Here is a 20,949-nt window from a genome sequence, read left to right as displayed (position 1 = left end):
ATATAGCTAAGTCACGATACCACTTCTTTTCATTGTTAATGTGAATAATTTGTTATATTTTTCATTCCATCTGAAGATATATTACCTTATTGCACTCATGATTATATTAAAAATATGACTGTAGAACAAAACAAAAAATGGAGTCCATCTTTGCTTCATTCCGTTTTACTCAAACCTTATTAAAATTAACTAATTTCTGGCCAATGTTTTCTTGATTATAGGTTCAAAATCATTAAAAGTGAATAGTAATATATATATCCATAAATTTAGTATACTTTTCTGATAAAAAATTACACATGCTGATATGTATTCGCCTCAGTATTAAAACGTAAATAACGTGGTAAAACCAGAAGACTCAATTTAAAAATTGTTAGAAGTTTATTTTATAACCTAAATTAATTAAATTAATAATAATCAAAAGCAAAATATAATTATCAGATCTCATTCTCTTATTAATACCATGACCAGGCAACTCCAGCCATGTATTGTAATATAATTATGAAATTTATATATATGTAAAAGTAAATTTTCAATAATTTAACTATTCTTATTCTGATTTCTCTTTTTGAGGCTAACTATAGTGATAGGAGACATTTGTTTGTACATAAGAAAATAATTTACTACCTATTTTAAAATAAAAACTGGACTGAAACTCCACATCTTAAGAAATGTGGATAATTGAAATTATTTTCCTACACCATTACTTTTTAAAATGGCAATAAGGATAAGATTTTGGAGCTTCATACACATGAAAAATGAAACTTTATATAAAGCTTGTTAAGAAATGGATCAGAATGCACATTAAATCATTTCTTCTAAAACCCACATAACCAACGAGAGTATGAAAATCTATAAAGGGGGTTTAAACTAGAGAGATTTTTGTCCCTTCTAATGCTATTTTTATAAAGGTTATTCCATCATTAATATGCAATTCTTACTTTGCCCTGCCACAGGTAGAACTTGAGTCTCCTGTCACTATACTTAAACACAGATGTCCTAAGAGACTACATATTATCTGAAATTAGCCTCTGCTCTCCCAACGGTCATTCCTTGCTTACTAAAGCAATATGTAAATCTGTAACTTAAGCTTTTATTACACAGTGATTCCATTCTGCCACTGTGACCAAAAGTATTTGACTGCTGATCAAATTCTCTGTATTCGTTTCACCTTTTCCCCCCAATCTCTGTTAGGTTCTGAGCTCATGCCCAAAGCGCTCTCCACCAGGATAGTGGGAGGCATTTGGTGGTTTTTCACACTTATCATCATTTCTTCGTATACTGCTAACTTAGCCGCCTTTCTGACAGTGGAGCGCATGGAATCCCCTATTGACTCTGCTGATGATTTAGCTAAACAAACCAAGATAGAGTATGGAGCGGTGGAGGATGGTGCAACCATGACTTTTTTCAAGGTAAGTCCTACTGGTTATCTAAAATTTATGTATTAAAATGATAGAGTACAAGCAAACCTTTCTCTATTTATGAATGTAAGGGTGTAGCAACATTGATATTTGTGCAAAATAATCAATAGCACATACCTCAGGGAGTGGAGAGGTATACAAGTAAATACATGGCCATCAAGGCAAAACATCTTAATGCTTGTAAATGGCAAAGAATTTTTGCTTTACAAGTATTCCATTTTTGTTCAGGGGAGAATCTGTTCAAAAATAACATTATTTTTCCCCAATAAGCTTATCTCTTTGAATGTAAATAAATACAGTAATATGCTAATTAAAAATTGAATACTACTAGAATCAGACTCTATAAGGCATGTGTATTCAGAAGACTAGAATGATTGTATGTGAGAATGTTTTCCATAGAGACATTTCTTTCTGTTAAAATGAGACAAGGTTTACCTTTTCAGAGCCTTCAGAAAAAGAAGGGAAATAAGGCTGATAGAAACAAACAGAAACAGTTCCTGTTCTCTGGACATTCATCCATCTAATATTCTGAGAAGCAGAATCTCAAAATGGGCTACCCCACTGAACTTGCAATGGTATCCATAGGGACAGCCCTGCAAAACATTTAAATGGTAAAAGTTCCAAGCATATAGAGTGTCTTGCCCTCCTCTATATCATTCTACTCTTCTCGTTAGTTCAGCTGATCTCACTGGACCAGAGTAGACCCAATGGGGAGATTTCATTTTAGGGAGTCAGTATTTCATAATTTCTTTTCTATACTAAGTATTTTTATGTTGTTTATAGTTTGGGCAAATTTTTAAGCATTGGTATTTTCCTTCACTATTCACACAAATGAAATTGGCAGTTCAAGTGGGCAGTAGAAGTGGTAGATTTTTTTTTTCTTTTTAAAAAGTGATTGACTCAAGCTATAAAATAAATTCTTTCAACAACCATTCTGCAAGTGCCTATTGAGTACCAGAAATTGTCCCACACATTGGGTATTCTAGAGCAAATAGCATCTAGTTTTCATTTTTAAGAAGCTTATAGTTTAGTTTAAGACCAGGGAGACTAAATCAACAATCATATGACTGGGTTTTTATATTATTTAAAATAATTTTGCCAAGCAATTATGTAATTTTCTTTGTAAAAATTTTTGCTAGATTAAATCAGCTTTTTTTTAGGGTTCTGGAGGATATCAAATACCCAAAGAATGAGATACATTGATTGCTTTAGTCAAATCTATATGATTCTTAAAATTTAATTATTTTCAAAGTGACTATTTTATATAGCTAGATTAAAGATTGGATGTGTATTTTACATTTAATTGGAAAATTATTATTATTTAATCAAATTTATTGAATAATCAAATATGAGTGAAGCATTTTGATCAGGATGGTGCTATATGACTATATAAATTGCAACTGATTGATTTTCCTCAATTGATTATTTAATATTAATAGAGTGTTTTTCTTATAAAACTTTTTTTTTAATGAAAAGGAAATCAGCTATTGAAAATTCAAAAAGTGCCTTGTCAGTGTCAGTAGCTTTGCAGTGAGTGAATATGTGATACATTTAAATTATTACAGTATTCAACTTCAGCTTGTACAATAACATAGATAAAGTACTAATGCAAATGATTTGATACCAGAAGTAATTATTTCCGTTTCACCAATACTTCAGAGTTTTAATTTTATTTTTGTTTTCCAGAAGATTCAAGTATCTTAAGTTTCAAAGTGCTTGTAAGCAAATTTTATCTCTGGAAAATCAATTTTTTTAATTTCTCTTTTTCCCCATCCTTAACTTTATTTTCTCCCTGTTTTGTCTTTTGAATCTTTCCAGTCTTCTGTTTTGCTGTTTTTTGTTTTGTTTTTTTTTAGTTCAGCTGCTCTCTGCAGTGTCATTTTTGCCTCACTTTTCTTCTTACTCTTTTATCTCTTATTTTTCTCTCTCAAACATAGAGATGCCTCTATACCCAGTGAAAATTGACATGAAACAACTTTGTGTTTCCAATAGCACAGACTTTCTTTCTGTAAAATTGAAGGCCTCTGGAATGTACCCTAGTCACAATAAAAACCACACAGTGATAATCACTAAGTTGACAATTATGTTGATAACTTTATCACATACTGAATTCCTGCTGCTGAAATTTGAAAAAAAAAATTAGAATTTAGAAGAATACAGTAAATGTTGATTTTTCTTTAGTTATTTTAGCATTGCCCTAAATAATACTAATTTCAACCTCATTATTTTGGCTTGCTAGACTATACACTTTTATCAGCCATTTCATACCAATTTCATTTTTAATTTTAATTTCATTGGTATGAAATTAAAAAAAAATTTCCTAGCCACCTGGAATTGAAGCAATTGCATGCTCATTTTGAAATTCTACAATGAGTCAGAGACTATTGTGTGTAGCCTATTTACATCTGATACCATTCTTTTATTTCTTAATTAACAACAATGCATACAAACACTCTAGGAAGCACCCTTAAGGCATTGACTTCTAAAAGAATTTCCGTCTTTTTTTTTTTTTTTTACTACTTTAACAAGACCTTGCTATTAGCTAATTGTTCTGGAACAGCTCAGTTCCAGAAAGTTATTTTAAAGAATGGTAAAGTTGTGTTACTATAAGCAAGAGCTGGTTCAAGATACCTGGCCTTAAAAGGGATGAGTCCTCAGTATTGCAGAAACACAGAGTTACTCAGCCATTCTACAACACTGAATAATTCCTTTTTCAAAGAACATGCTTAACTTTTTTCATTGACCTTACATGTATATTGTCTTCAAGAAGAGTTCTTTCTTCTTTTCTTCTATATCCATTATACCCTACACAGATTCTCTCCAGGGACAAGTGAGGGTAAAGCTATGACTGGTAAAATAACTCAATATTGAGAAGATGGTCTTTTTCAGTGTTATCCCATGTAAAGTAATAGAAAGCTATATGGCATCACCAATAGGTTCTTAATCGTATTTAGATAATAAAATAGCTGAGGGCCCAGGAATTTTATGAAAAAACAGTAAAGTAGGAGTCAAAACATTCTTCTTGGAATCTGAGAACTTAGTGTAGCAAAAGTGAAATCTTACCCCAGGGCTGAACATTATATAGAATGTTACCAAGCAACAAACACATTCTTTTCTCCTTGAAGTGTAAAGATTAGGAGAATGAATACATATAGATATATGCTCAAAAATAATTCAGCAATAGCCTGTAGGTGTTATAGTCTCTTTTGAGAATCCCTATATTTTCAAAGTGAATCATATGTTTTATGGAATGATGCTGAAATCACCTTGTTTCTATGCAACCCATGACTCAGTTTTTCCATTTTCTGCAAATTTTCTCTCTGGGTTTGGTCTACCTGAAATCTCTGGCTTTGCTACAGGTCCAGCATAGTCTGTCCTTCCAAAAGGTATCAAAGGAAATACATGTCCCTTTTATGGTTATTTAAAAAATTCTACCACATGATAAAAAGACATTTTAATGGTATCAAATATCTAATGTAAATCACTTAATACTTCTGAACACATAATGTACAATTTAGAATAGTTGTTAAGAGTGATAGAAACTGTAGAATCAGAGAAACCTGAGCTTAATTCTTGGCGCTGCCATCTATTGGCTAAATTTAGGTAAGACACTGCCCGTTGTAAACCTCTGACTCTTCATCTCTAAACTAGAATGACTGACAGAACCATTTTCACAGTATTTTTTTTTTAATGTTAAATGAAAGCTCTATATGACATGCTAAGCACTTAATGAAATCTTGATAGACATCATACATTACCATTACTAGAATACATGGCTAATTAAAACAATGCTGGATTTAAAGTAATTTTAAACATAGTCAAATAAACTGTTTCTATGACCCACAATTGGATAAATAATTTTAAAGTAGATTTTAAAAGATCACACCATGTTTATCATATTAAAATTGCTTCATTTTTCTGATTATGTTATGAAGAAGGAATAATTTGATAAGTGAAAATAAAAAAAATCTATGGAGCAGTTTTCAGAAGCTATTTTCTAGACTATGTATTTTGAGATAGTGTATTGAGGTGCAATTAACAATTCTTCGGGGAACTGATGCCAAATATTTTTTTGTGCCTTTTTTTTCCCCTGCCCTTCTCTACCATCCTAATTGATTATTTTCTCTTTATTCCTTAGATGTAAATTCAATTAATCCAGGCAAATTTTCCTGATCCTTTCCCCTACCCAAATCTACCCTGTCCGGGAAAGGTACTCCTTTTTCAAAAATTCTCTGAGCATGTTTTACCTCAGTTATCATTAAATTATCCTCCGGACTGCATTCCATTAGTTCCCTTGTCTCCACACTGCAGTGCACAGCAGGGTGACACGGATTGAATTTGTATCATCTATACCTGGCCTTCTAGTCCCCAGCACAGGCTTTGTGTGTGTTTTGGACTTTATTAGTTATCAGTTGCACAATAATATGGCTTAACAAATGACCAAATACTCTTAGTGGCGTGTAACTTAAATCTTTATTGAGCTTACAACTCAGCTGTCCTACTCCTAGAAACCTGAAGGCCCAGAAGCTTTTCTACCTTTGGAGCAGACTCCGTTTCTTTCACACCAGAGTGACACTACTCTCGCCAATACCACTTCTGCTAAGCTTTTGTGACCTTTAAATACATCCAGTCAAGTCCATTTGAATACTACACAGTTCTTAAAATGTGCCTCTCTCTAGACTTAATCATTGCTAATTTGGGCTAGAAGCTCTTTATTTAGAGGAGAAAATCTACAAGGCATTGCCTTAACTTTTTCGGAGGTCTTAACAAAGGACCTCAAGACAGTATGATTAATTGATTTTCAATTAAGTTCTGGAGTCAGGTGGAAACAACTCTGAGGACTTTTACTGGCTTGGGACACTGAAAATTACAAGCATTTTTATTACAACACCATACAAATTCTAGCTCCTCTCTATCTCCTCTAAATTCTGCTTGCAAACTGCCCAGTTCTTTTTAAAATTATTTTCCTCTCTTCCTCTTTGTTGTTCTTCTTCTTATTGTTAATATTCTATCTCTTTCTTACACTACCTTATCCTATGTAGCTAAATTTATGTAGCTGATATTTTGAATGTTTTGTTATTTTGTCTAAAGATTTCTTTGCCCAAGTCCAAAAGATTATTAGTGTATTTTCTATCTCCCAAGTTACTACAAGACATACTTTTAAAATCTTATTTCCCTCTCTATTTTCCCCCTATATTTACAGATTCCCGTTTTCCCGGGCCTCCTCTATTTCATTGTCATCTGCCATCAGTGTTACATATTTAGGTTTCCTTTACAACAGCAATTCACTTTTTTTTTTTTAAACCAAATTCTGAAGAGTTATCTATTAGCACAATAAATACTGCATTCATTGATGGAACACCTATGACAAAGGGTTTTAGATAAAACGTGTGCTTTCTTTCAAAATGTTCTAATTCTGTAGAGGACTAAAAAGGTTTCTTCAAAATATGTAGCCCTCTGGCATTTCCATTTTTAACCTTGGGTTAAAAGTCAATTTATTCGGAAGTATGTATAGGTTATAATGTTAGGAATGTGAGGAAGTAGATTAATCCATCTAGGGGGGGTAGTTTTATCTTTTGTTAGCAATAAAGAGGGTTTTGTTTTATTTTGTTTTGTTTTTCTTTGTGAATAGTTTCCCTCTTTAGAAGAACTCAAAGTGCATCCTAAATGCCAGCTCATTAATCTTTATAGCAACCCCTAAGGAAGGTAGAAAGCAATTATCATTATGCTCATTTAACAGATGAGGAAACTGGGCCATGGAGAGGTTAAGTGACTTATTAATTATGAAAGCAATAACCAAGGGACTCATAGTACCAGCAATAAAAGGGATAGCCAAAGACATCCCGGCATAACCGTCATTACTCAGGAGAGCTAAGTGCATTAGTCATTTTGGATCACCCACATGACCTCAACTGTTTGATCATATTAAGTTTCTAAAACATTTGCCTTAAGCCATTGGGGCAGATAAAACTATAACATGTTCTTTATAATCTGCTACTTACTCTGAGCTTATCAGTTCAATGGTCTTCTAAAATTAAATTATGCTGGGGTGACAGTACAGGTTTTTAAGCCTGAATTGCTTGTGTTGCATGCCTGTAATGATGTTTTGAAAGCTTGAATGAGTTTTGCTTCTTAAATGCCAAAAGAACGTAAGTAATTTTTGAGTCAAGGAACAGAATGTAAGAAGTTGGCAGTTTACTGCATACACTTAATAAATGGATTTAGAAACATACCATTCATTGGATAGTTCTCGTATTTTTATTAATTTCTAAGAAAAACAAATTTTTAAAAAAATTTAGAACAGTGGTGGTAATGCAATTATAATGCATTTACTAAAAAGAGATTTCTATATTTGAAAAGAAATTCTCAAAATGGCATTTATAGTATACTTTTCAGATCAAAAAGTGTTTTCTGAAATAAATGTTTTATTTTCCTCTTCCTATATTGGTGGTAAAATATTTGAAAATTTCCATTTTGGGTATGCAGGAAATTGACCTAAATAGTTTTCAAAGACAAGAAAGATCATCTAAAATTACTTTTGAATTTATTTTATTTTATTTATTTTTATTGAGGTATAATCGACATTTGACATCATGTAAGTTTAACGTGTGCAGTGTGTTGATTTGAGAAATTTATATATTGCAATATGATTACCATTATAGTATTAGCCAAAGTCTCTATCACATCATAATTATCAGCTCTTTTCTTGTGGTGAGAACAATTAAGCTCCAGTTTCTTAGCAACTGTGAAGTTTATAACACAGTATCATTGATCATAATCACTATGCTACATATTAGATCTCCAGGATTTATTCTTTAAAAACCTTTTGTATTCTATATAGCAAATTCCTAGTTAAGTATGGTCATCACAAAGAAAAGTTTCAATTGTTATTTGCACATGGCCAGAAATTACATATGTCATTCATTGTGTACCATATTTACTATTACACATTTTCTAATCATTTCCCACCATTATCCAGATGGGATTATTTGACAATGTAATAATTAGAAATTCATTATGGTACTTTAGTAAGTACAGGGATTATTTCTTAAATACTTGCTACTCTAAGAGTTCCCCTGTTTATTTAGTTCTTACTAACTTACCACAGAGCTTTGTTTTCAGGTCATTTTTATATGTTTTGAGTCAGTTTATGCTTAGTCATGACAACCCCCTTTCTCCTCAATAATTTAGAAAAAAAGGGTCTCAAATGTCAGCATTGAGTCTCATATGGGGATATTGTCTTTGTGCCTGGCAGGTAATTTAAAAATGAAATATTAACATGAGCATAGGTATATTGGCATCAAAGCCTTATGACTAAAAGTTTTGAGTTTTTGATAGATTAATACCTCCCTATGTATGCATCATAAATTCTAGCCTGTAGCCCAGCAAAGTTAGTGATACTATTTTATCAGTTTTCCCATTTAAAGCACTACTTTAACTTATGGGGCCAGTCTTTTATCCACTTAAGTCCTAGGAGATATGCCAGAAAGCATGTATGTCGTATGGAAACATGGTCTTGTCCATGACAGACAATCATATCACTCTGATACATAAGAAAACAGTCTTCATTTTCACTTCAGTTTTCCTTTTTCAAGGAATAGAGTCATTATTTTGTCCTATCTGTATATATCATCCTCTAAGTTTCAAATGTCTTTAAAACATCCATTTGTTGAAATCAGTAGTCTCAACCTGCCTGCACCTTAGAACATTAGAATCACTTGGGGAGCCTTTAAAGAACACTGAGGCCCACATCCCTCTCCAGGCCAAGTAATTAAAAACATCTTGAAGTAGGATCCTGGGCATCTGAGTTTTTCCTTTTTCTTTTTCTTTCTTTTTTGTTTTTTTTTTTAACCTCCTCTGGTGATTCTAATGTCCAGGGAAAGTTAACTTCATATAAAATTTAAATAATCTCTTCTTTATCAGCATTAATAGTTAATAACTGATTGCATCTACTGTCATTTCTTTCGTATTAGGGTGGACATTTTTCTCTTCTTTTCTCCCCACACAATGTCAGAGAGAAGCATGAAATAACTCTGCTGGTTACATCCTTACTTCTTTTGAATTATTTACCTGAATTATGCCTAAAGCCTTTATCAACAGTGATTTGCTGAGAATAAATAATCTAATTATATCTCCACTTTTGACACCATTCCTTGAGGCTCCCCATAGGTGTGCAATGAGAATTGTCTTGTAGCAGGATGAAGAAAGTTAGAGATTACTCTTTCCTCAGAGAAGTATGGAGTTGGGGTAAAGCCTGATGTATGTTTGTGTGTCTGAGGAAAAGCTGAGCAAATATACATTCTGTGGGACCTGGGCAGTGAATATATTCACCTTTCCTGTATAAACTTTTACTGCAGTTTCTTTTCCCATGGGAAGAGGGAGAGGAAATTAAAGACACCCATAAGTGGCACATTAGAATCTTGGAAGGATTGTACATGTGACTTTCGTGTTTACCTAATGGGGAGGGGATTGAGAAGAGATGAAGTACTCTACACTGTAGGTTTATATTGTTAGGTTCTGAGCAATAGTTTGAGATTTGGGCTTATGCAGTTTTCTTACCTGAGCTTAACTGTCCAATCCTGTAATATTTGGTGAACTACTGTCACTCTTTTCCTCGTTGTGAAGAAAAAAATGTAGCTATATTAAAGGATGGGGATAAATTATTACATCCTTTTAATTGAAGTCTTCCTTTGGGTCACTTGATAATTCTTCAATACCCCCCTGCAGATCTAAACTAAAACAAAATGCTCCTCAAACATGACATTGTGCTCTAAATCAGAGGATGCAAAACCAGATATAGTTAGGCTTCCAGGCCAAGATCTGTTCTTGCTAACTTGCTTACAAGTTACTACCTAAGTAATAACTTTATGGTTATTTAGAATAAATAAAGACTTCATTCTGATTTTTTGATTGTTTCATGTATTCAAGTTTGTGGATAATTTAGTTTACTTTTTAAATTTTTCTGCATACTTAAATCAATGAAACAAAGATTTATGTGATTGAACTCCAGTGTATCTGAGCAGTTTAGATTAGTGATTAATATTATTACTAAAATTTTCATGTCTTCATGTTGATATGTTCTTCATCAGACACCTTTTCTAGAAATCTGAAAGAATTATCTCAGTAGGTATTTCCCTAACTCTCTCAAATTATTTCTTCTTTATTAGTGGTGTCAAGATATTGGTTGTGGGTAATGGATTACTGTGACTATTAGGTTAAATGGTAATATTTTGTTTACTATTATAAGGGGGTATTTGAAAAGTATTATAGTCTTATCTGTGTCTAATATGGTTTGGGTATTAGTAAGTCATGTTTGAAATATTTAAACCAATTCTTTATGATGCATTTAATTTACTGGCAGAGTAAGGGGGTGATTTTTACTCAAAGGGGTTGCCCCCCTGCCCCTGTCCTCATCAACACACAATTTATTGTAAGGGAGGCCTGATCCTATGTTTATTACAGGGATTTGCATAAGGCCTGCAGAAAACCAACACCATTTTACTATGTTCCCATTGCAAGAAGTAAAATGGTGCCTTTGAGGAAAGCCGCTTCATCAGACACCAGTTTAGCATGCCAAGTTCCAGCTATCAATGGTGAAACAGCAGATGTGAAGGCTAGCTGGCATCAGAGCATCTGAGTCAAAGACTTTCCTATGGGAAAGAAAGTGCCCCATTACACTTTATCTATACTAAGAACGTTGGTTCTATCAAGCTGTCTGAAAATTAGAATATGATGGGTTTTATTACCCTAGCTCTGCCAGAGTGAATTCAATAGTTAAAAAGTAAGTGATAACACCAATTTGGGAATTGTAAGTGATTAGAGTTTCAATGTATTTAAACTTGGAAGGCGCAGCACCTTTTATCTTAGCTTCTCTGAAATGTCCAAGGGACAAAAGTTTAATCCCTCTCTAATTGTTAACATTTCCAATACGTACTAATGAAGCTTTGGGGGCACTTGGATTTAAAAAAGAAATGGTGTATTTGACTGAAGTGTAAAATCTGAGAAACAATGTTTTAATTGCCTTGGAAAGCAAGTATGTGAGGCTGTTATTCCAGGATACACTGTGGTTCTCTCTCCTGTGCCTGCCCCCCTCCACTGTGCACAGGGACCACTCTTGCTGTTAGTCAAGTCAGGATGGCAGCTCCAACACCGTGTTGCACCTCATCAATCTTTGGAGAGAGAGGGCCCCCCAGGGAATGAGAAAACTCGAAAGTCGGTTAATATAGTGATGTTGAACTGGCATGTCAAGTGCTGGATAATGGATAATAGTTGTCACTATAAGAGTTTATAGCCACTGGTTAGGCAAAACTTTGAAGAAAATTCAAGAAGGCGTATTTTTGGACACACAAAAATTGGCTGATATAAGTATTATCAAAAGTGGTTTTATTTCTTAAAAATAATTAAAATGAAAATTTCATTTCTTCTGTATAAATAGTTGAATGAAAGCATGATTTTGTGTTTCTAAAAACAAATGTACAAACAAAAAATCCAGATTCTCTGTTTTGTAAATTTTTTGAGGACACTATATTTATTGGAACTGTGTCTAAGAGCTATTAATCATGCTTACTGTTTTTTTGAGGGGGGTGGGTCCAGCTTTAGAATATCAAAGACATATTTTTCTTATTCCTCTAGATTATCCATTATTAATTCAGAGTGAAAACATTGAAACGTCTACTAAATCCAGAATGTGCTTGGCAGTTAATGTTCTTGATTTTGCATGCAACGTGATGTCTTTTTGGAGGGAAGCTATTCTTTCCTTATAAATGCAGTTTGCACTAATTAGCATCTTTGGTCCGCTGAATTTTCTTTTGTTCATTTGTTTGCTTATCCGTTTCAAAAGTCCAAATAGCAGTAATATCATTTTGTTCTTTGATATTCAGAGCTGATTTAAGACATCACATGGTAGTTAAGTTGATCCTTTCATTATATCATAAAGCAAAGTGAAGTGTACTTTTACTTTCTGCTGCTGCCATCTTTGATGCTTAGACTTTTATTTAAACACAACACGGAACTGTCATTCTCCTTTGGAAGCAAACAAAATGTCAGGTCAGGAGCCCTTTTGATACTCAATGATTTGATGCTCAATCATCATGCATATTCACAAGTAGTAAACAATTCATAAATCATTCCTAGTTTTTTATATCCTCCCCTCTAACCCTACATAGACTGGAAGAGGGACAAAATACACTTTAGAGCTTATTAATAGCTGTTGATAACTGCAAGCTGAACATAACAGATTTCTAAAAGTATTGCTTTAAAGTATGTCTGGATCAAACATTACTGCTAAATGTCTTAGTCTTAAAGGGATCAGATTCTAAGGTAACTCAAATTTTAATTTTGGCTATAGTATTAGTGATCGTGGCAGCCAATGAGTGTTCTGTAGGAATGATGTGTACCAATGAGTCTTCTGTAGGAATGACATGCCATCTTAACTGGAGTTAAATCACGGATAATTACATAATTTATTTTTCTTATACCCAATTTTATATATTAAATCTGTTTTAGTAGAAGAATAGTACAGTGTTAGCAATAAATTGTACTTTTGTATTTCTTGAGAGCATTTGAATAGTGTTTTTGATTGTTATTATCCTATTGTATACACCACAGCACTAGTGGAGTTCAGTGAAAAGATCTGATTATCTCTAAAAGTAAGTGTTTCATTTATTAAATATTGTAATTACAGCTAATTAGAGACTACACCATAAATTAGTTTGCTTTGTAGGTCCCTTGACTGTTTTCAGAGCACTATGAGTTATGCTTCGTTTTAATTTATTACAAAAACAATTAAATAAAGACCAAAGACTCGGAAGGCAGCATTAATGATGGATATTAAGAATTATTGAGGCAATACAATGCATTTTAACATAATGATTAGGTGCGGAGGATAGGTTGTAGCATGAAATCTTACATCTGTCGCTCAGTAGTGATTTATTTAACCTCTGCAGGCTTCTGTGTTCTTCTATGTAAAGAAGTACACATAACTGGGGGTATAAGTATGTGTCATATAGATTGTTTACATAAAGCACTAAACATGTAATAGACTCTCGGTATGTACTTAACTGTATTTCTTGTATAAGAAACTCAATAACTGAATTACTAAACTCTGTAGCAGATGAAACCATTTCTCCCAATATAAATGCTCGTATTCCCAGAAATATATCTAGTTTATCTGTGTTTAATGCCAAGATCTGACAGTCAGTTGCTTTTTTGTTTTATTAATAATTTGATCTTGATTGTAGTTTATTTTAAAATATTCTAAATTACTCTCTTGTACTGCTGAAAAAATAAAACTTATCATGAATCCAGTTCCACCCATACATTAAACATAGTTTTAAATTAATGGTCTGTTATTAACAGTTGTATAATTAATGGGCTTTTTGTTAACATGTGAGATTTGCTTTGACAAATAATTCATATTCAGAATTAATGCTTAAATAGAAGAAAAACTCCCATTTTTAATTGTTCTTCCTCTCCTTGAATGTTAACCATTGTAATTTTAAGCAAAATTCCTTTTTTCTCATAAAAATAATGCATTCAACTCATGAGAACTGCAGGATTTTAGGAAAAAACACCCAAATCCAACCTTGAAAGACAATGCTTAGTATTTTGTAGCAATAACCTCCAGCATTTTTTATAGATATATTTTAATCTCATTGGTTTTCCTCTTGTTTCAATAGTAAAGACTTTTAACATTAATACAGCTACACACATTCTTCCATTTTCACTAAGCACACAGGTAATGATGTTCTTCTCAGGAATGTGCTTTAAAGATTCAGTAGAATAGAATATTTTTTAGGTTATAAGAAGGTTTTTATGATACTTTCAGAAATAATTTTTTCTTGAGATAAATCCTAAAACAACATTTTGTTATCTTCCAAATACATTCCATTTAGTCACTGCAAAATTTCCAAGTATATTCATATATAAATATGTATATACAGCAGAGAAATCACTTATAACTTAATACCTAAGTGATTGGGATGTTTATTTTTAATGATCATTTCATTAAAATATCAGAAATTCAATGCTTTAAAATATTACATATAATAAATGTTTTTAATCAAAACTTAATATCAGTAGAGAGATGACATTAAGGTATCTATTTAGGCTTCTTAATGTAACCTGGTCTTCAAATGAAAGAGAGAAAAATCATATAGTAAAAATATATAGAAACAGTCATTAACCTTTTTCAGTTAAACTTTATTAATATACATCTAGAGGAATGATCATAGAAACATTTTTCCTTGTTAGCTGCAGTTTCTACAGCCTTTCCATGTCTGTGAATGAGAAAGACCGCTGCATGCCTGTGTTCCTCTCACAAAGAGTTAACATCAAATGCATTTGGGTTGGACTTCAGTTTCTCAGCTATACGAGGCTGCGCAGGGTATACCAGCAGCCGGAGACTCCAGCCTGACTTTGCCAAACAAGTAGAATTTTAACCGGGTGAATTAGGAACCCATATTATCAAAATGGAGGGAGGTGATGATATAGATGGCCATAGTAAGAACTGAACATGGTTAAACACAACTAATTTTAGGTCTGCTTGGAATATTAGAACCCTTAGGCAGATGTTTCATAAAGGATCTCATGAGGAGCAAATTTGATGGTGACAGTTATGATGCTGCTGCTGAAGGTGGTGATATTCATGACATAGATCCCCTTGGAATCTAGGGAAAACACTAGAGCTATTTATATCTGTGAGGGGAGAAAAGTAGAAGTGAATTTTTTTTAAAAAAACAGCAAAACTCATTCTCAAGAAGCCAATAAACTAGCATTAGGAGAAAGGCAATCTTCCGAAGTCAGAAAGACTTTGCACTTGATGGTGTCTGAGAACTATTTTATAGAAACAGGAATTTTGCAATCACTATACGTAGCCTTTGTCTTAATGAAGCAGCTTGTGAGTTAAGCATCACGCCTACTGGGCTTCACTTTCAGAGCTGCTTTTTCTCTGGGGCCGAACCATTGAGAGTTGTTGCTTCCATTTCTTTCTACACTGATGCCATAATGTGTGTAATTCTCAGAGTATCTTATGGCTAGAAGAACAAAATTAATTGTAATTTGAAAGTAAAAATGGTAGTTAAACCCTTCTTATATCTTATATCATTAGACGTGCGATAGCTGCCTTTTCCATCCTTATTCATAGTTTTGTTTCTTTCCAAATCTCAGGCCTAAGGTATTGTCAGTGCTCTTTCTTGAAAATAAGGATACAATGATTTACGACTAGTAGCCATTAGAGCAATACTTGAGCACTTTGCCTTTGCTCCTTTCTTTGAATTTGACAGCATCAAATCAGTAGTTTGTGACAAACCTCTTCGAAGAAACTTTACTAACTCAGGCTAAGAAATAGGACTGGATTATTGTTTTGTTATGGCTTTTAATGAAGTGTGCGTGGCTGTTGAACATATGAAATGTGGCTAGTGCAACTGAGGAGTAAACTTGTAAGTTTTATTTGATTTTTATTAATTTAATTGAAAATTGGAACTGAGGCCATGTAGGACATTTTCTCACTAAACACACTGATATATTTTATTTTAAGCTTTATGTTATATAAGATTTTGTATTATAGAGACTGTGATTGGTGCCTGTGTCATTTTTAGATTTATACATAAACACACTAGTAATACACTAGGTGGCAATGGATTGATTCAGTTCAAATGATTTCTTCTGCATACTGATAACATCATGAGGGATTTGTTTGAATATTTTATGAGGATGGCATAAGTTACAATAACTGTGTAATCCATCTGAAAATTAATTGAAATGTATACTATTATTAAAAAATAATTAAATCTATTTTTTTAGTTTAAAAAGTACATACGGGCAAATTTTCAAATTTAAAATGAAGGTGTACTGTTGAAGGAGATGTCAGTAGACGTGTAGACGCTAGTACTGCTCACTACTGAAGCAGTAAAGAACGAGTTAGATTTACAGACTTCACCATAAATGGAAATTGCAACTTGCTAAGGCAGAACAAAGCGGAAAAGCTGCTTGTTTGTTATATAAAAAGACTTTTAACCATAATAAGGTGGTCATTATCTAGTGATACTCTCAGAAAGTACATAACAAATTCGATAAGCAATTTTTTCTTAATAGTAACAAGAGAATCAAAGAAATTAGTTGCCTGAAATCAGAGTCAAATGTTCAATTTTTTTTAAAAAAGATCTTTAATAGAAGCTGAGCTTTCATCTCTTTGGACTGCTATTAAACAACTTGGATTCTTGAACAAAGAAAAACATTTTTAGATGGAAAGATGATAAAAGATATTATTTCAATTATGGAAATGTTAGAGAATTATGAAGGAAAGGTTAAAAGGAGTATTTTACAATCAGTCACACCTATTTCCTTCCCACCTCCCCCTCTTAATCCTTGACAACCACTAACCTGTTCTCCATTCCTACAATTTTGTTACTTCAACAATGTTATATAAATAGATTCATCTAGCATGTTCCCTTTGAGAGTCGCTTTTCTCACTTAGCAGAATTCTCTGAAGATTCATCCAGGTTATTGTGTGTATCAGTAGTTCGTTCCTCTTTATTCCCAAGTGATTTTCCATAGTATGGTTGTACCACAGTTTGTTTAACCATTCACTGACTGAAGTATATTTGGGCTGTTTCCAGGTTTTGACTATTATGAGCAAAGCTGCAGTGAGCATCTGTGTAGCAGGTTTTGTGTGAATGCTAAGTTGTCTTTTCTATGGAATCAGTGCAATTGCTGAGTTGTGCTGTAGTTGCAAGTTTAGTTTAGTTTGTTTTCTAATAAAAGCTCTATTAACGTATGGTATACATGACATAAAATTCTTTAAAGTGTACACTTCTGTAATTTTAGTATATTCACAGAGTTGCACAATTATCAGCAAAATCAATTTAAACTATTTTCAGTATTTCAGAGAGAAGCCTTACATTCGTTAACAGTCACTCCCATCTACTGCAATCCTCCACACACACCCCTCCCCCAGCTTACCCTAGTCAACCACTAATTTACTTTCTCTATAGATTTCCCTATTCTGAACATTTTTTATAAGTGGAACCATGTAACATTTGATCTTTGGCTTCTTTTATGTAGCATAACGTTTTCAGTGTTCGTCTATGTTGTAGTGTGTCAAAGCTTCATTCCATTTTATTCCTTTATGCTTTCACTGAAGAAAAACATTCCATTGCTTAGATATCTCACATTTTACTTATCCATTCACCAGAGGATGGGCATTTGAAATGTTCACCTTTTTTGGATATGATAAATAATGTTGCTATGAATATTCATGTACAAGTTTTTGAGTGGACATGTTTTTGTATCAGTTTGCTATGTGCTTAGAAGTAGAATTGCTGGGTCATATATTAGTTCCATGTTTAACTTTGAGGAATTCCTAGCCAGATTTTCAAGTGGCTGCACAATTTTACATTATTAACAATAGTGTATAGAGGATTCCAAGGTCTTCACATTTTCACAGTGACTTGTTATTATCTTTTTTAATTATAGCTGTTCTGTTGAGAATGAAGTGGTGTCTCAGTGTGGTTTTGATTTGTTTTTCCTTGACGGCTTGTGACATTGAGCATCTTTTATGTCCTCACTGGCCATTTGTATATTGTTGGAGAAATGTCTATTCAGATCTTTTGCTTATTTTAAAATTGGGTTGTCTCATTAATGTTCTTTACATTTTCTAGGTATAGATCCCTTACCAGAAATATGATTTGCAAATATTTTCTCCTATTCTTAGGTTGCCTTTTTTACTTACTTGATTATATTCATTGATATACAAAGTTTTTAATTTTGATGAATCTGATTTATACATTTTTTCTTTGGTTGCTTGTGATTTGGGTACTATATTTAAGAAGATTTTTCCTAACTTAAGTTTCTAAAGATTTGCTACTATAGGTCACTCTCTGTATCCCTAGTTTCCACACCAATGGATATAGAGGGATGAGAAATTAGTGTGTGCCAATTCTTTATATAAAAAGTGTGTATGTATATATATATATATACACCCACACCCACACACATACACACACACACACACATATATATACACACACACATACATACACATACATAGTATATATCCTACTGGTTCTCTTTCTCTGGAGAACACTGACTAAAACACATTTCCTTCTATTCCTAATTTTTAAAATTTTTTTATTATGAAAAGGTGTTGGATTTGTCAAATGCATTTTCTGAGTGAAATGGTTGTACGGTTTGTCTCCTTTATTCTATTGATAAGGTATACTACATATTAGTTTTAGCATTGTAAAACAACCTTGTATTCCTGAAATAAATAGGAGAGGTAGGGAAGGAATTAGGAAAAATATCATAAAGAAGCAATGGCCGAAAAAAGAAGTGATGCCCAAATAGGCTTTGACAGAATGGAATAGCTGTGGGATAAAAGGCTGAAGGAAGTTCGTGGAAGAAGAGATGCACATTACTAATTCTATTTTTAATTTATTTACTTGTTTTTTATCCTAACTCCTCTTACAAGATATTTTGAGGACCTGGATGTTCTGGTTATCTGGTTTTCCTGAGCATGTAATGGAACCAATGGCCCATTTAAGGGCTCAAGAAATTGTTAATGCATAAATGATCCAACGGATGAGAGAACAGGATAGATGATTTATAACTAATAGTCAACTGAGTCAAATGAGCAAGTGAAATAGTAAAATTATAGAAGAGTTGGATTCACTACCTGGTCCTTTAAATAAATATTTTTTTCCATGGGTTGATTTGCATATTTGTAAAAAAAATACATTACAGTACTTGATCAATGTTCTAATAGAATATTATACTTCTTTCATTCTCTTGCCCACTTATAACACAAAGGATGTGACAACTCCTACCTGCATGAGCTCGCTGAATGACTTTGTATTTTAGATATGTTTTTGAGGAAGAAATATGTGGTATTGAGGAAGGAGACTTCTAGAAGTAGAGAAAAATAACACTTGTTATTAAAATATGTGTTGTCTTGATAGAAAGTAATATTATAATCAACATATATATAAAATAAACTATAGGAGAAATCAAGAAACTTAAATAATTCTACTTTTTTTAAATGAAAATGTGCACAATCTTCATAGGGACATTCAAGCTTAGTCCAACAAGTGGGCAGGATTTGGAAATTTACAGATGAGGGAGATGCTGTTTCCAGAATGCAATAAGAAGAGGAAAAGAGAGTGTATACATTCAAGAGTGATTGGTTTGGCCTGGATGAAGGTTGAGTTTGGGAGAAGAGTGAGAATTACAGGTAGATAGGTGGCTTTAGGAAACAGAAGTGAGTTTCAAGCTTCTTAAAGCTGTGAATCCCTTTCTTTAAAAGGTGTCTTTATGATAAACTAGTAAAAGTAGGGCAGTTTGGGTTGAAACAGGAGAGAAAGACTAGTACTTGACAGGCCGAGCCCATCTTTCCCCACTTACTCTCAGCTGTGGTCCCAGATGCTAGAATTAAGTTCTCAGTCCCACTATACCTTAAAAATACTAGGGCAGCTTTTTTAAAAATATAAATGCTCAGACTATTTGAAACAAAATCTCTAGGAGTAAAGCCAAAACAGTTTTTATTTGTTCATTTTTAATCTGCCAGTTATTCTGAAGAACATGCAAAGAGTAACAGCCATTGTCATAGGGTATAGTGAAGCACTGCTGGAAAGTGTCTCTTCTACATTATCAGTCTTCAAATTTGATAATTGTATACTTGGAGGTACACAGACACTTTTCAAATATTGGGGTTGCTAAAGAATAATTTATTTAAAGTTAAAACATGATTCTTATGAGAATATAAATAACCATGTATCAAAGATTTTATCATTAAGACTGGTTCAAAAGAGAATTTGAAGCAATTAGGAGTGTGATTTTGCTAATAGATATAGTATTAGTTCACTTCTTATAGTTTAATAAAATTTCACTTGTGGAGTTACCTTTTCTGTAGGTTGTAAATCAATTTCATCTCTAACGTATACAATTGATTTGCTTTATTATGGACAAGAATTGTTTGTATCATTATCAGTTTTCTACAAGATAATGTCTACCCTACAGGGTTGTTAATAGTTTATAGTTAGTATAAAGTCAGTCAGGGCACACTCTTACAGGCGCAGGTAATCCACAGATTGACAGTCCACTAGATAGCATCCAATACTCTTACTCTTTCTCATTGTGATTCTACATAATTTCCAAAGATTATTCTTGATCACAAAAACACTGGTCTCTTAGGTTAGGCCTAATTATTACCTGGATGTAGCAAGAGTTTTAATTAACTCTAAGGCTTCTTTGAGTTTGCTTTGCAAATCCAGACCCATGCAATACTAGCTGCTAAACCGTAGAATCAATTTTTAACTGGAAATTTTTATAAGTAGTCCTGTGTTGGAATATTAAAAGTTGCTATTACTTGACCAGATTAGGAACTTTTCCCACCAGATTTCACCTAGTCTCTGTGAATTTAAATTAATTTCTCTGTTATTAAGATTCCAAGAATTTTCTAAATTTCCTTGCCTAGAAAGAAATAATTTTCCTTAAAACTAGTAAGGCTAGGACCTTTAAGCCAAATGAGAGGCCAGGT

The 20,949-nt window shown here is 33.0% G+C and overlaps 1 protein-coding gene across 3 annotated transcripts in view; it reads left to right on the top strand.

Moving 5' to 3' along the window:
* Positions 1-20,949, top strand: part of GRIK2 (glutamate ionotropic receptor kainate type subunit 2) — an 896,246-nt gene that overhangs the window by 812,564 nt on the left and 62,733 nt on the right. For all 3 annotated transcript variants that reach the window (XM_032476219.1, XM_032476220.1, XM_032476221.1), the window contains one exon: positions 1,192-1,409. In XM_032476219.1, the coding sequence (XP_032332110.1) occupies positions 1,192-1,409 (218 nt within the window). The remainder of the gene's footprint in view (positions 1-1,191; positions 1,410-20,949) is intronic.

This window comes from Camelus ferus, unplaced genomic scaffold (genome assembly GCF_009834535.1).
Source record: "Camelus ferus isolate YT-003-E unplaced genomic scaffold, BCGSAC_Cfer_1.0 contig298, whole genome shotgun sequence".
Classification (NCBI taxonomy): Eukaryota; Metazoa; Chordata; class Mammalia; order Artiodactyla; family Camelidae; genus Camelus; species Camelus ferus.
The sequence above is the reverse complement of the archived record's forward strand: the minus strand, read 5'-3'. Positions and strand labels throughout refer to the sequence as shown.